We start from the raw sequence: 15,951 nt of genomic DNA, 5'->3' as shown, positions 1-15,951 counted from the left end.
TTTCATGAAGACCAATGGAGGTAGTACCTAGTCCTGTAAATGTACCGATCCTTATCATCAAGGACCATGAACAAATGCTGCACCGACACGGCGGCCATTGCAGGCGCAATGTAGTAACCACTTTGCTTGCGACCGGACGTGCTTGATGAGCTCACTGAGAGTCTGAGAGCAAGTCACGCCCATGCCCATCAGGCCATAACCAATCAGAGATTCCCGTACCCTCCTGCAAACAAATGGACGAAACAAAAACACTATAGTTTTCCGGTGCCTGATAAGAGGGCATCGTACCATGCAATTCCGCAAAAAAAAAAATAAGAGGGCATCTCGATCGATCAACTGCCATGGGCGCGACGTTCGGTGGAGTACCGATCGACAACGCATTTTCAGGATAAGGAGTTTTATTATTCCGGACGTGTCGAATTTGTCGATCAGACGGAAGTTCTTGTTGGCTCATGATGGAGATTGGAGCTACATGTTTTACCTAGCTAGCCATTGCATTGGGTTATTGTTTGTAACAGGTCAATGAGGGGGATGATATCGAAGCATGCAGTGTGAGGGAATGCTTCCTTCCATGCCCGTAGCAGTTGGAAGTCAAAGGTTTAGTAATAGGACTCGCATGGCGCAGTTGACATATTTGGCCAGAGAGAAATGTAGTTTGTAGAGTGCTGTTCAAGTTGGCATGTAAAAGATAGTTTCAGTGACTTCATACTTACTTGCCTCTGTCCTTATCCACATGATCTTAGTTCTCAACTTGCAATGCGAAATATACTTCTTGAGTAATTGATATGTTTATTATTCACACTCAATGAAAACTAAATAAGGTATTCTGATTCCTCCAAATAAAGGGTGTTCAGATAGTTCATGCAAAGCATCCGCACATTCAGTTGAAGAAGCCTTTGTTCTTTTCAAACAACCGATGGATCCCCAATTTTGCACTCATGGGCTTCATTGTGGAGTTTCTTGAAGTTGCTGAGTAGAAGGCCCAAATAGCAATGAACGCAATCTCTTTTCCGCCCAAAAAAGCCTATAAAGTTTAAGCCCATTGACATGCTCGAACAAACATTTCCGTCCAGCCCACCAGTTACGCCTTCCTCTTGAACCACTGCGCGTGCCACCGCGCCGCTGCCGCCGCCGCCGCCGCCAGAACTCGCAAAACCATCGAGTAGCCAGAGCAGAAGCCGCCGCGGCGCCCGTGCCAGGCGGGCGCCGCAACGACCCAATGGAGCGCGCGGTGAGAGAGCTGTGGGCGGAATCCCGGGACCTTCTCGGCCTCGGCTCCCCATCCCCTGACGACACCGCTGCCAAAGCCTCCGCCGTGCCGCGCGCGGACCTGCCCCCGACGCCGCTCGCCTTCCTCCGCGACCACGTCTCCCCGGGCCGCCCGCTCATCGTCTCCGCCGCGGCCACCCGCCACTGGCCCGCCGCGTCTCTCTGGCCCACCGCCTCCTACCTCACCGACGCGCTCCGCTCCACCACCGTCTCCCTCCACCTCACCCCCGACGGCCGCGCCGACGCGCTCGCCCCGCACCCGGGGCGCCACGAGTCCTCCTCCAAGTGCTTCGCGTCCGCGCACGTCCGCCGCGTCGACTTCCCCGCCGCGGTCCGGCTCATCAGAGGATCCGACCCGGCCGCCGGCCTGGTCGCGTACGCGCAGCAGCAGGACGACTGCCTCAGGGGGGAGTACGCGGCGGTGGCCGGCGACGTGGACGCGCACGTGCCCTGGGCCAGCGAGGCGCTCGGCTGCCTCCCCGAGGCCGTCAACCTCTGGATCGGCAACGCCCACTCCGTCACCTCCTTCCACAAGGACCACTACGACAACATCTACGCCGTCGTCTCCGGCGAGAAGCACTTCCTGCTGCTGCCCCCCACCGAGCACCACCGCCTCTACGTGCGCGACTACCCCGCCGCCCACTACGTCGCCGAGGAGAAGGACGCAGGAGGGGAGCATCAGATGAGGCTTAAGCTGGAGCTGGACGAGCCCGAGAGGATCGTGCCGTGGAGCAGCGTAGACCCGTGCCCGGCGTCGCCGGAGGAGTTGGACGCTCAGGCGTCGTCGTTCCCTCTCTACTCCGACGGGCCGGCGCCGATTCGGTGCACGGTCCGCGCCGGCGAGATGCTCTACCTGCCAAGCATGTGGTTCCACCATGTCAGCCAGAGCCCAGGGCCGAACGGGCTCACCATTGCTGTGAACTACTGGTACGACATGCATTTTGACATCAAGTATGCCTACTTCAACTTCTTGAGGTCAATGGAGATCGATGGTTGTTCATCAGGCAAGTCTGGTTTTTTGGAAGGTGATCTTGAGGAGAAGAATGATTGAGGGTGACCTATTCTGATTACATCTGATTTCCTCCTGCCTTTGTCTGACAGAGCAACAACTCTGCAAGCTTTAGGAGTAGTTGCCAGACACATGGAAACTGATTAACCGGCTTTGTATGTCTGTACAACATTTGCAGTCGTCAATTGGCCTATCAGGCTCGATACAGTGGCGGCAAAGTTTGGCTGCATTCACAAAAGAGAAGATGAACTTCGCATTGTGTCCATGCGTTTCTCTCTTGTTCCTGCTTGTATTCTGTGGGTCTTAAGAGTGATAATTTGTGCAACCATGCATCATGTAAAACTACTAGAGGGGTTAGGGATGGATTGTTTTTTGCAGAAAGGTAAACTACTGCGTGGCTACATGTAGATAAATAACATCATGCGTGAGGGTGAGACGGTAGCTGTGCAGGCAGGATGAAATTGAGGTTGATGAGCGCCTCCTTCGGAAGGTTGAAAAGGAAGATGAAGCTATCAAGGTACGAGCGATAGCAGAGTTTCTCTTCTGGCTATGTGGAAGAGAGGGGGGCAGAGCTACTACTTCTGGTGCTGATGATCAGACTCCACTGTGCTGTCTGTGCACTTGTAGTAGGTGTTAGAGTCAGCAGCGTATCAGTTTGGTTGTGTGTCTGTTGGAGTTAACCTTTGCTTATATGGTTTGTTTCTCCAGTATTGAAGTACGAACTCCTTGTAAAACTTGTGAGTTGTGGCTTCGCTACTCTAAGTCTTAGGGCTTCCCCATGTCAACCTATTGTGGTCAGTGAGAATACTTCTTGTGATCTAGGAATGCATCAAAGTTCAGACAATAAATACAGCAGAGCACGAGACTTACGCAAGAGGGTCAAGAAGGTGACGAACCTTACCAGCTTTCCTTATTTAAACATGATATGGCCGATTGTTCGACGTCACAGCGAGCAAAGTCACAACCACACAACAAATACACGCACACCCGCTATGAATACATCGGTGGGAACACAGACGGTCCAACAGATGCCTGGTGTATAAACAGCTGCGCCACAATGCACGACGGTACAGACCAAAATTTCCCGAAGAGGTACACTGACAGTGACAGATATTTCACACGGTAGCTCACTTCTGTATATGGGTTGTTTACATGCTTCAGTAAGGACTAAATAGTGCAGTGCACAACAGAGAACGTTGTAAGGGACCAGAAGCTGACGGTGCGCTAAGTTACAACCCCAGCTCTGAAAGGAGATTGCGCCACCTTGGCGTCTCCTCATCGAATATGTAGGTCAGCTTTGTTACTAAGACTCCACTGCCACCAATCTGCAGTTCCAAAAACCAGATATTAGTATTGCTTGTGTCATTAACATCAACAACCATACAGGTTCAGAAAAGATAATTATATATAGCATGACATAGGTTCTAATAAGTTCTGGTAAGAGCTCCAACGGTTCACTGTGCTATGTGCAGAAGAAAGCAATAAAAGCTTTTTTTTTAATCTCATTAGAGTGGAGGAAAAGTACTGTGCCTTCAACTGCTTCAAACGAAGCATAAACCTGATCTCAAATCCTAAAACTCAAATGCAATGCCAGAAAGACATTGCTTCAGGAGAATTACATTCGAAATTTACTTAGGATAGTTAGTGGAGAATAATCATCTTCGAACATTGCTTCAGGAGAATTACATTCGAAATTTACTTAGGGTCTGTTTGGTAGAGCTCTATCTGATTTTGATTCTCTATGGGAGCTGATTCTCTGAGAGAAGTGATTCTGTGGCTGAAAGTGATTCTCTTTGATTTCCTAGCATAAACTCTTAAAATCAGGATGGAGAATCACTTCACGGAATCAGGAGAAACTATTTTTTTCAGCTCCCAGCCTCTTAGTTCATTTCAGCAGAGAATCACTTCTCTCTGAAAAACTGTTTGGCAGAGCTCCTGCTGGAATCAGAAAGAGAATCAGCTCTGGGAGCTCTGCCAAACGCACCCTTAGGATAGATTAGGAATTTGAGTTTTCAAACAAAAGAAAGGATGAGGCAACAGTCTTACAGATCTCAGTTGTTGGATAGACTTGTAAAGCAACTTTTGTGGAACAACCACATTAATAGCATAGTATTCCACGTCAACTTTGCCATCACGTCTACAGTATACAGGACTTATAGTCGGACCCTGTTCACATCAACATGGAGTAAATAAAATCATAAGCAAGAACTAGAAATATAAGAATCCAACCTCGATACTTCAAACTACTGCAGCTCCAAAAGCCCAGTTCCCTTATAATGGAAGAAAAGGAAAGGGAACAATAGATTTATATTTCCTTACTCAGTGGGGAAATTTAAATGACGCAGATTAATCAGATTTGATTCATGTGGATATTGTTTCTGCTACAGTTGTATAATAAATAAATATATATTTGGTCACAGATATAGTCTCTATGCATGATGAATGCAGCTCTATTTTCAAACATATAGATCATCATTTACCACAAAAGTGATACACTACCAGTTTTCAGAAGATAATGATAGTTGCTAGTTAGAATATTCCTAATCATTACCTGCAATCCACATATTGATGTTTGGCTAAGAACTCTCTCTGCCACTTCTTCTGCACTGTTGCCCCTCATGTTTGCTGTGACCTAATACAATTATAGAAAGTACAATGATTTGATTGCTCAACCCAGTATAATCATACATACATAAGCTATATTAAGACTTACCATTAACTCTGCAGTTGCTCTGAGGTGAGCCTCTAATCTTTCAAGCAACTCATGGGTAATCTCCAACACACCTTTACGCTTGTGCAGAGACTTCCTACTCGCTACAAGAGTGGCCTGCATAGAATTTGGTATCTTAGAAAAAGGAATAAAACTCTTATCTTTGACAAAAGAAGCATCAACTGGTAGTTGGAAATATTGCCTATTTGACAGTGAGTGACTGAGTGTGGGCCCATGTGCTTGTGTGTGAGGGGGAAGGGGGGGGGGGGCATCTGGGCATGTTCATGTGTGTGTGAGAGAGAGAGAAGATTCACCTGGCTTTCAACAACTACGCCACCTTCAACTTCCTTCAAATTATTCTCACGCAAGGTCGTCCCACTACTTACAAGATCAACAATAGCATCAGCCATACCCATCTTCACAGGGAAAAAAAGAGAAGCAAATTAGAATCATGCACCAACCTTCATAGCCTCTTGGTACATTACCATAACAACTCATAAGCTAGTAAAGAAAAACACTAGTGCACAGTCCAGTATACCTTACAATAGTAAATGAACAAATCGAACCATCTGAAGAGATAAAGTTCAGGCACCCATTATCTACATCAGTCATATATAACCCATACAAAATCCGTGCCAGCCATCATAGTTACTAGAGCAAGAACATAAAAAAACATAAAAAGGCACAACAGACAGTAGTACACAAAATTCTATTTGAAATCCTAATTTGTGGACAGCGCAATGATTGAAGTATGCTAATACAAAATGTTGGCATTTAGATTCTCTACAGATCTAAATGTAAGTATCATTGTGGAGCAAAAATGGGGAACATTTAACTATTGGGCCATCCAAATTCCAAATAAGTACATGGATGAAGCAAATGAAAAGAAGAACGGGGGGATTGCATCGGAACAGAAGGAAATCAAATGAAGAGAAAGAAATCTCACAGGAGGATATGACTCAAGAGCTCCATCAGCAGATAAAAAGCGAACATGCTTAAAACCTTTCTCTCTTAAGAACTTATCACCTAGCTGCAGCGCAACAATATTGCATTAGTCAATGATCAGCAAAGCAATGTTCATGTGTCTGTTGGGGTGTCTAGAATTAGACTGATTGGGTGAATGATCATACATATCCAAATCCTGTAACAACACGTAGTGGCCTTTCTTCTGTCCATTCAGGCATATTTAACAAATCCTCTAGAGTATTTATATTTTCAAAAATGCCTTCCTTAGGTACCTGGTCACACAAGTTAACTGCTTCAGATATAAACTTAAATTAGGAATAGGTAGACTAGTATCGATGAATGCGTTTAGATAGCACCATACCGCAAGGGATAAACGACAATGTCCAAACTCAAGAGCGTCATGAACAACTACTAAATCCTCATTGCCCTGATACATAAAATTTTTAAGTAAGCACAAACCAGATACAGATTCTTCAAAAACAGAAAAAGTTCACATAAAGAATATTGTGACTAAGTTGGCAGAAATTCATGCTCCATAATATATGAGTTCACAGCCTCCATGTGCGCACAAACCAATGAGGCAATTAAGTGTAAGGATAAAGATAATGAGAAATGACCGCACATCCCCTGTTTAATTGCAGGCGGAAGGTGCAAAGTGCAATAGTTACACTATTAGTTTCATATGTAGAATAATATTGTTAAATGGTGATTCTCGAATAAAAGGACTTAAATTGTGTGACAAAAGGAGCATCCAATACAGCTAAGACTGAAAGCATACACAAACAGAAACAGGATTGCTCAGAAATTTACCTTCCCGTATTCACTGACTATGTCAAAACCCACAATACCAAGGTCAAGATCCCCTGACTGCAGTTTACGAACAATATCCTTAGGCCTTTGAAACCAAACCTCCAGGTTCGGAATCTGCAAGAGAATGAAAAGATATCGGCCCATTAGATTAAAACTGGGTGAGAATTCTACTGCGACCAACTATCACTCGCTCCGCTCCCCAATATGTCAGACCAGCTGTCCGCTCATAGCAACAGATTAATAGTAGCCAACAAAAACCTTCTTGAATCTAAAAGATTATTCAGAAATGTTGATAACCCAGTTGGCCTAAATTTTCTTGACTAGTTGTAACTTATGACAAAAACATGTTCTGCAGCTTACATGGTTTTGCTACATGAATATCGCAGGATTCTTATGTAGGCTCACATTAGTGCAGGATCAATAGACACCATGAAACATCTATTTGGCATTGCTCCAACCAAACACCAAAGAGGCCTTGCATATAACCATCAGAATTATAGTAGCCATTTCCCACTTGCTAAGTGTTAAGCTTACATTACAATAACCTATCTTACAGAAAAATCTAGGGAGTAGAAAGCTATAATACACTGCTCATAAACCCCATTATCCTAGCAGTGAATCAGGAACCACTGGTAGAACACCTACTCACAGAGTCACAGCAACTGGTTACCCCCCTGCCAGATTCAAGAGGTGGTAATTCAATCAGAGAGGACATAGTTCTGTGAACCTCACCAGCGGGATATCAGCAGTGTACTGCCGCGGGTTGAGCTGCCTCACCAACAATTGGCAACTCTGCACCATCAAGCAAAAACAGCAAGACCATAACGGAATCAGCAAGCCAATCATACAATTCAACATTTCGGACTCAGAAACGGAAGTACGCGCAGGGAAGGAGTACCGAACCTTGAGCAGGCTTAGGGTTTGCTCGGCCATGCGGCCCTTGCTGGGGAGCCCGATACGGACGACAGTGCGGTCCGCAACCGGGGGAACCGCCGCCGCCGCCGGTTTAGCGGATACGGCGGTCGTAGAGGCCGCCGCCCGCGGAGCGAGAGAGCGGGCCCTCACCGCCGGCCAGGGACGGAGGCCAAGGCGGAAGCTGGGCTGTGGCGCGGGTGACTGGGATAGAGGGATGCCCGTAAACTGCGCCGCCAACATCGCCGGCATTTTGGGGGGTTGGTGGTGGGCGGGCGGTGGCTCGCTGCCGTTATTCGGTGGAGTGAGGCTGGCGGCGGTGTTCGGCGGCGACGGAGCGGGTGCAGTGAACAGCAGCAGCAGAGAATATGCGGCGCACGAGGCTTTGGGTATCTAGCCCGGGTCCCGTTTAGGGCCGATTGCGGCCCGCTATGGTGAGGCAAGAGGCCCAACACAATTTTTAGTGTTTTCTATAGAAATGCATATTTCCAATTTTCCACTAAAAAAATCCATGTAACAATGTTTGTGAAATGAATAGTCTTGAAATATTTAGGTAGTTTTATTAAGACGGGCGGTGAAGAAGAAAGAGACGAGGTTGGATTTTCTTTGTAGAACAAATAGTGTAGGATCGAATCATTTCTCTAATAGTGTTTTGCAACAAAGCGAAGCCGACGCGTGTAACGGTGAAGACCACAAATGTAAGCTACTAGCATTGCACAGCAAAAGGGTATCAAAACCATCACCAAAAGATCAGCATAACCACTCATGAAAAAGAGAGGTCACAGCGTAACCTTTTGGCGTGCCAAAAGGCAAAGTCGTGTTTGCTCGCGCAGGGCTGAAGCTCTTAAACGACCATTGCATGCTCCAAAGAGCCCTCTAAATTTTGCACGGCTATGCTTTGTATCATCCGGCCCTCTAAACTTTTGTTACAATTTTATGCACTACCTCCAAAATGAGGTACTACTAGTAAGAGAGAGGCCAGGGCAGATCGAGCAGGTAGGGGGAATGTCCAAGGAATGGAGACATTTCAGATAAGCTTTCTTGGCATCGCTGAGGTGAACACAGCGTTTTGTGTCAACCTTGCCGTGGAGTAAACCGTGGAGCGTGGTAACGCTTTCAAATCGGTAGCTCAGAAAATATAAGTAAGCTGAGTCATAGCCAGGGGCAAACGTTGCCAAGATTCAACTAAACAAAACAGAAATATAAGTTCATTATCACTCTCGGCGTACATTAGTACATTTATACTGTCACGGTTACACAGCTGAAATCTCGATCAGTCAGCATTAGTTAGTACACGCGCTGCGGTAATACAATGGTACATGAGCACACGCTTGACGCCGCTCCAAATACTCTTGTGCGTAATACGGAGTAACTTGTAAGTACAAATGCGTTGCGAGTCTACTATGAGACACCGCATCAGAAACTCGATCTCTCAGGAACTGCGAACTGCATCACGAGTTCACGACACGCCGAGGCACGGCGACGGTGAGCCCTCGCCGGCGGTCGGTCGGTCACGCTGCCGTGGCGGCGGCTGCCATCTCCCTGTCGACGGCCCTCCTGAGGAGGCTTCCTTCCTCGACGACCATCTGGACGGGGAGCGCGCCGAGGCCGCTGGCGACGGCGAGCATGAGCTCCCTCATCTCGGCGCGGAACTCGTCGGGCCCCACGGCGCCGTCCCCGTCGCGGTCGAAGCGCGCGAAGAGGGACCCGTAGAGCTCGGCGAGCTCGGCCGCGGGCGCCGGCGCGTCGGCGCCGAAGTGCGCCTCCCGCACCCGCAGCGCCGCCAGCTCCCGCGCCATCTCGGCGTACGAGAGCCGGCCGTCCCGGTCCGCGTCCAGCGCCGCGAACCGGGCGTCCACGCACGAGTTGAACGCGCGCTCGTCCTCCACGAAGCTCTGCACCGTCCGCCCGTCCAGGATCTCCACGCTCATCTTGGCCGGGAAAAAAACCTTCAGTTTCCTCACGATCGAGAGCTTGTTAGCTCGCTGGCTAGCTACGTGCTTGTGTTTCTGTCGACCGGTTTGGAGAGATGCGGCAGGACCGTGCCGGAGTTTTATAGCGGCGCGCTAATTGAGCCGGGAGTTGGTTTTGCCGGGGGCAATATGCTGTGGGATGTGCCGAAGCATCAGCAACAGCGGGCGGTCTAAGAAGACTAATAATTCTAATCCGATATGCGCTCGCTTGAGATGTAAGCCAAGTTTCTGTTCTCCTCTATCTAAAGCAGAGGCTCTGGCTCCCGTCCCGTCCCATGGATTATTCGTTCGCCGGTAAAAAGAGGGCAGGGTCTCGCAGAATACGCGGGGAATGTGCGCCTTCCCGTAGCGTCGAGTCGTGGTCGGCGCCGCCGCGCCGGTGCGTGTGTAGGAGGCCGCGTTTCTTCTCTTGGTGCGTTCGGTCGGCCGGCGTCGAGCGAGACCGCTCAGGACGTCCAGGAGTGGCAAGGTCGGTGGCGCTTACTTCCAGTCTAAGCTTCGTGTGGGCAGCGAGCTCCGGGAAGTCACTTCACAGTTCACAGTAGTTCACATCACTGTAAAAAAAAGTCCGAAACCATGGCTGATTGGCTGTGGTCGACATTCTTGTTGCGTCCGGCAGCCAAACCGGCCAGGACGTCAGAGGAGTGGCAAGGTCGTACTCGTACGCCTTGTCCGAGCGTTTAGCTGCGTGCAGCGAGCTCCAGGGATCAATTCACCGCACGCAGGCGGTTCCGCGGTCGGAAAACCTTGCTTGCGTTCTGAAGTTTTTCCATAGCATATCAGACGAGCGGTAACAGTGACAGAATCATATCGTGGAGAAGGCGTACGGATACAATGGTGGTCTTCCGGGACATAGCAAATCAGGTTTGGTCCCCTGTTTCGCGGCTTCACTTACTCAGAGAAAGGTGTTGGCGGCCGCGTTCCAGCCCGCCAACCAAGCCCGTGTTCGGCACGCACCAGCAAGCCAGCAAGTTGGACCGAGACACAAGAACAAAGATACAGCAAGTACAAAAAGCTTCCGCCACACCGTACCGATGGGCCCAAAACCTGTGCCAACCTGGTTCGGCCTACCGACAGTCCGACACCGGCCACAAGTTTCTATCAGTCGCTAATGGTAACCGCTAGGAAAAAATCCTTTCGACGTTGCTCGTATATTGTTAGGGTGCTGTTTGGTTCCAAGGACGAAGTGGGAGGGGACGGGACGATCCCACTTCATCCCGCGTTTGGTTGGAGGACAGGTGGGACGGGGACATCCTAGAAGAGAATATTCTCTCTATATGCGGGATACCCCCGTCCCTCCAAAACGAGCGGACGGGGCGTCCCACTTTGTCTCCGTCAACGTCGTTTCTTCGCGGCGCGGTCGGAGCTCCCGCGGGCGGACACGGGCGCAACCAGGGCGGATGCGGCCGGAGGCGGGCGCGCCTGGGAGGATCAGGAGGCGATGGGGTGGAGCAAGGGTGGCGCGGGCGTGCCAGGGGCGGCGGCGGGTTGGATCGGGGGGGGGGGGGTGGCGGGGTGGATCAGGGGGTGGCGCGGGCGTGACCTAGGGGCAGCGGAGGCGAGCAGGGGCGGCGCCGCGGGTGGACCAGGGAGGCCAGCGTGGCGCAGGGAGAAGGAAGAAGACGTCGTTAGTATGACGAGTGGGGCCTACAAACAGTGTCTAACGGAAGGAGAAAACGGTGCTCATCCCGTCTGTTACAATCTCTCCAACTAAACAAAAAATTGGGACGAACTCATCCCATTCAACCAAATATGAAATGGAATCGTCCCATCCCAGAAAATTAGAACAGGACCATCACATCCTACATTGTCTTCCATCCAGACGCACTCTAATAGTCCGAGTTTCATCGCTTATGTGTAAAAGCGGGTATCCTGTACTCTCAACTATGCAATATCGTATGTGCAAAATCGGGTATCCCGTACCCTCAACTACGCAATATCGTGCGAATCACGTCCAAATGCGAACCGGTTTTGCGTCACGTGGTGTGGGACCCCACATGTTAGGCAACCGGTGGCACTGGGTCCCACATGCCTGGGGCGCTCTTCTTCTCCTCTTCTTTCGAGTCCACAGCGGCGGCCTCGCCGTCCTCGTCGTGCTGCGAGCCACAGCCGCCAAGTGGGGGTGGGAACAGCGCGCGACGCAGGCCGTCACTGGAACCGCTGAACTTCCCCAGCGCGCCCCGGAGCTCCGCAGGTGCATGGAGCGGAAGGGGACCTGTAGACAAGCGTCTCCTGCCCTCTTCCAAATCCCCAGCCAAGCACCCGAGCTCTACCAACCACCTGCCACCTCCGATTGCAAGAGCAGAGCAGACAGCCACACCAGCTCCAATCGAGCGACGATGCCTTCAATTAACAAACACCCTAGCTCCAATTAATTCTTCTTGCATCTGGAGAGGCCTTGCTCTCCCTGCTCGGCCATGGCGCCACCGAGCAAGCTCGCCGCTCCCCCGCCGATTGCCGCTTCGGCGCTTCCCATGCCCACTAGCGCTCAATCCCTACCCCGCCGCACGCGCCCCCGGCCGTCCTCGCCCATCTACCCCACCCTCGGACCCTCCACTCGGGCTACTGGCGTAGTGCAGGCGACGAGAGGACCGGCCGATTATAGGTTGTACTACCCATGTCGGACGCGGACGAGGGGCACCATGGCGGGGCATCGACCTCCGGCACCAGGACGAGCGGCGGATAGAGACGAGGGCCGCCGGGCCTGCGTGTGGTGGACGAGAGGCGGAGAAGGGCGAGGGCCGCCGGTCCTCGTGCGAGCGACGAGCGACTGCTGGGCATGGGGGAGCGAGCGGCCGCCGAGCATGAGGGACGAGCGGCCGATGAGCATGGGCGCGGCTGCTGATGGGGAGAGAGAGAGGGGGAGGAGGAGAAAGAGAGGGGAAGAAGAAAGCCACTTGGTGGATGGGGCCTACCGCCTGACATGTGAGGCCCATACCATGTCACGCGAATCACTCCTAAAACAGCCTAGGGTTCAAAATAAACGGGTTTTAAAGACGAGGGAGGGCCGGTATGCGGTTTTGTACATGAGAGATGAAATTCCGACTACGACAATACAGGAGGGACGTCAAAACGATTTTTTCCTACCTGCTGCCTTCTCGTCACACACATTCCCCATGCTCTCTGTTGTGGGCCCATCTGCAACCTTCAGCAGCCCAGCAGCGAAAATCCAAGCTGACGGCCCAGACTTCCCCAAGGGCCCAAAGCACGGAGCCGGCCGCGTGCGGAGCGAACCGTCGGTGAGACGGTGACGCCGCTCTCCCGCCGCCCGCCCTCGGAAGCGAGCGACCACGGCAAGTCGGCGAGGCAAAGGCACGCGCGGCACGGCACCCATGGCTTGCAAGGGAATTAAAATAAACCCCCGTCTTCCTCTCGCTCGCGTGGGGTGGACGTTGACGCCCGGCCAGCAAAAACCGCGGGTGCTCGGACGACATGGCAACCATCTCCATCCCTCTTCTCCCGCGTTCTACGCCAGGCCACTCGTTTTCCTCTCGTGTTCATTTCGTCTCCGGTGCCGGTGGCGGTGGTTCTCCCGTCACCCGGTCACCGACCGGTCGCCAATTATTGCACTCCGGGGACGTCTCCACGGCCGGTCTTCCGAGAAAAAAGAATATGGAAATGGAGATCACGGGACGTCGTCTGCAGTCTGCACGGCCAGTATGAGACCGTCGATCATTTGTGTGCCGGCGGTGACCAAATGATTCTGCGTGGAAGTTAAAATATGGAGGAAAGATGTAGAGTTCCGTACAAGGTTTTGGTACCTTTTTTTCGTCGCTGCCAAATTCGCTGGTTCCTCACCTGATCGTGGATCTGCGAAATGGCTTTTCCTCTCGTTGTGTGTTTGATGTTGGGGCCACTTAGAAGAAAATGTGATCCTGACCAACCTTTACACTAAACAACTAGTAGGTTAAACAGCGTACCGACCAAAATTTAAACATATACATCTTTTTTTACGTATGTTGCGATCCAATTTTTTGTTTCAACTTTGTTTCGGCTTGCTTATTCGGATGTTAATGCCATTGTCTCCTAAAGAATATATGCTTTTTGTGACTGAAAAAAAATCATATGGCCTGAACCCCTGACGTTTCATGTTTGTAATGTATAAGGAAAAGGCCTAAGATTATAGACTTGCGGTTGGTAAAAGGTGCGACAGCGAGTGGATTTAATCTAAAGTCCAAAGGATGTAAAAATCTAAGTACTACCTTGCGAGAGAGGAAAAAAAAAAGGTTTGCTTCATCCTGACAACAGATGAAATCAGGCTACCTCGACGTGGAACTTCAAAAGGGCAACAACCACTGACACGGCCTTTTCATCTGAGATCATTAGAGAAGTCATCAAAAGCTAGAGGTACTTCCATGTTATTCATTATGATCATGAATTAGGAACGAATTGGTTGTTTATATAGCGAAAGGAGCGGCATTACCTACCTGCAATTCCAGAATGAACAGGACCAAGTTTTCAGAGTATACCGAGTGAAAGGAAAGACTACCAAATTTTCCTGGAAAATGAAACCAAACCAAAAGGTAAAGTTGAAAAACTGTGTGACGCTTGTTTATAGTGAAAGGAGGCGCATTAGGTTCCTGCTGGACCTTTCATCTGACGGTTGTTTATGTGATATACAAGCTGTAACAAACTTCAACGTAGCTCTAACAAATGGCATGTGATTAATGTGCAGAAATAATATTTCAAAAACATCTGAAATATATTAGAAATGTGTTAATTCACAAAATGATGTCTACTTATTTTACTAAAATTTTGAATTTTCTTATTACACTCTGCTGCAGTCACATGCCATTTATCGATTTTGCACATGAACTTTAACTATCGCCAAAAAAAAAAATCAACTATGCGGTCAAGTTTATCGATTTTGCAGCCTATGGATATTTAACATGTTACTTGATTGGGCATGATAAATAATGGTACTGAATATGATTTCCTATGGAAGCTTAATTGAGCATGACAGCTCAAGAAATGAACTTTCCTTTCCTTTGATGATCAAGGCGTTGATACCTACCGCTGGACAATTATTATTCTAGAATTGATGCAGGGGAAGATGCTTAATCGATCTCACCAGATACAGGACTGCATCAACTGAGTCAAGTGGCCGTCTCACCGACACTGCAAAATCAAGTCAGGTAGTGAGCTTACATTATCAAATCCAGATGACAACTCATATTCTGAATTTCATTATGCACATAATTCATTCCTAAAGTAAATAGAATATTATATGCAGAATAAGATGCACATAATTTATTTCAGTTAAGAAGAACAAGGCCTATACTAAATAATTGCAAATCCTTCAACTCTAATCAAGGAACTAACATACCATTTCTTGAAAGATCATTCTCATGAGACAAAAAGCTAGCTGATGATGGCAATTTGTGACAGTTTCTCGTAGTCATGCGCTTGGTTACTTTACAAAAAAATCAGTTTGGTATTAGTACTTTGAGTACCATGCAAGTTGAAGGAATCCTTGTTATAGAAAAGGAGCATCGGTTACATTGTCAGATTTATTAACGACACCGGTGCACTAGGCTGACTTGTGAAGTCTTCCATGAATAGCCTTAGTAACTACTGCTTATTTGCTACTGACTTTTGTAGTTGTACATGTGGTGTATGCTCCGATGAAATCTTGATACCTATCATAAAAGGAATCTCTAAAGTCTGAACTTTTTTTTGTAGCGTAGGAATCTCTGTACTTAGAGCGAGCACACTGTTACTTCTGATCACGTTGCAATCCTATTTGTCCTATGACTTTTTCCTCGCAAAGATGTTGCAGAAACCTATTTGAGTCTCTAACGGATCTCGGTGTCAGGCAATGAATAAACAAGTCTCCAGTCCCCATACATCTTGTGACTTTGCACAAGGGTTTGCTTAAGAACGGTTTTGAAAGCGCAAAGTGCGCCACTGGACTCGAAAAAAGTCAGAAGCACTTCATGCAGCCGAGTGACAGTTTGGCAATTGACCTTACAGTAAAATTGAGGCGTTACATCCTATTGGTTAGATGGTTCATGAAGGGCCTGCCTTGAATACATAAATTTGGATGGATTTCACAGTGAACAATATATGTGTATAAGTGTATTGTTCTTGCATGATTGAAAATCATTTCTTAAATGGGGTCTAATTGTACTACCACTAACAAGCAGTGCAATTTACTCAAGAACAGAGCAGAAAGCTGGCCGAACAGGCAGGAGAAAAGTGCAGCTGGCCGATCCCCGGCCAGCTTTCATCATGCACCATCTTCTTTGAGAGCGCGCGGGCACCTACTACTGCCCCCGCCCACAACAGCTGCCACTCATACG

At 49.0% G+C, this 15,951-nt stretch overlaps 3 protein-coding genes across 3 annotated transcripts; 1 reads left to right on the top strand and 2 right to left on the bottom strand.

Moving 5' to 3' along the window:
- Positions 1–1,060: 1,060 nt before the first annotated feature.
- On the top strand, positions 1,061–2,541 carry LOC117844691 (lysine-specific demethylase JMJ32). Its single transcript, XM_034725445.2, has 2 exons — positions 1,061–2,273; positions 2,371–2,541. Exons 1-2 carry the CDS (start codon positions 1,220–1,222, stop codon positions 2,391–2,393), a joined length of 1,077 nt encoding a protein of 358 aa, XP_034581336.1. The 5' UTR covers positions 1,061–1,219; the 3' UTR covers positions 2,394–2,541.
- Positions 2,542–3,166: 625 nt separating this feature from the next.
- Positions 3,167–8,050, bottom strand: LOC117844690 (ATP phosphoribosyltransferase, chloroplastic). Its single transcript, XM_034725444.2, has 11 exons — positions 7,668–8,050; positions 7,497–7,556; positions 6,765–6,878; positions 6,316–6,381; positions 6,119–6,226; positions 5,935–6,018; positions 5,303–5,404; positions 4,992–5,105; positions 4,830–4,910; positions 4,325–4,444; positions 3,167–3,603 (listed from the first exon to the last, which is right to left on the bottom strand). The coding sequence occupies exons 1-11, from the start codon at positions 7,926–7,928 to the stop codon at positions 3,508–3,510; spliced, it is 1,206 nt and encodes a 401-aa protein (XP_034581335.1). The 5' UTR covers positions 7,929–8,050; the 3' UTR covers positions 3,167–3,507.
- Positions 8,051–8,862: 812 nt separating this feature from the next.
- Positions 8,863–9,922, bottom strand: LOC117844692 (uncharacterized). Its single transcript, XM_034725446.2, has one exon. The coding sequence runs from the start codon at positions 9,605–9,607 to the stop codon at positions 9,188–9,190; it is 420 nt and encodes a 139-aa protein (XP_034581337.1). The 5' UTR covers positions 9,608–9,922; the 3' UTR covers positions 8,863–9,187.
- Between the last annotated feature and the right edge of the window lie 6,029 nt (positions 9,923–15,951).

Source organism: Setaria viridis, chromosome 2 (genome assembly GCF_005286985.2).
Source record: "Setaria viridis chromosome 2, Setaria_viridis_v4.0, whole genome shotgun sequence".
Lineage (NCBI taxonomy): Eukaryota > Viridiplantae > Streptophyta > Magnoliopsida > Poales > Poaceae > Setaria > Setaria viridis.
Note: the sequence above shows the minus strand (reverse complement) of the source record. Positions and strands in the feature narration are given on the sequence as shown.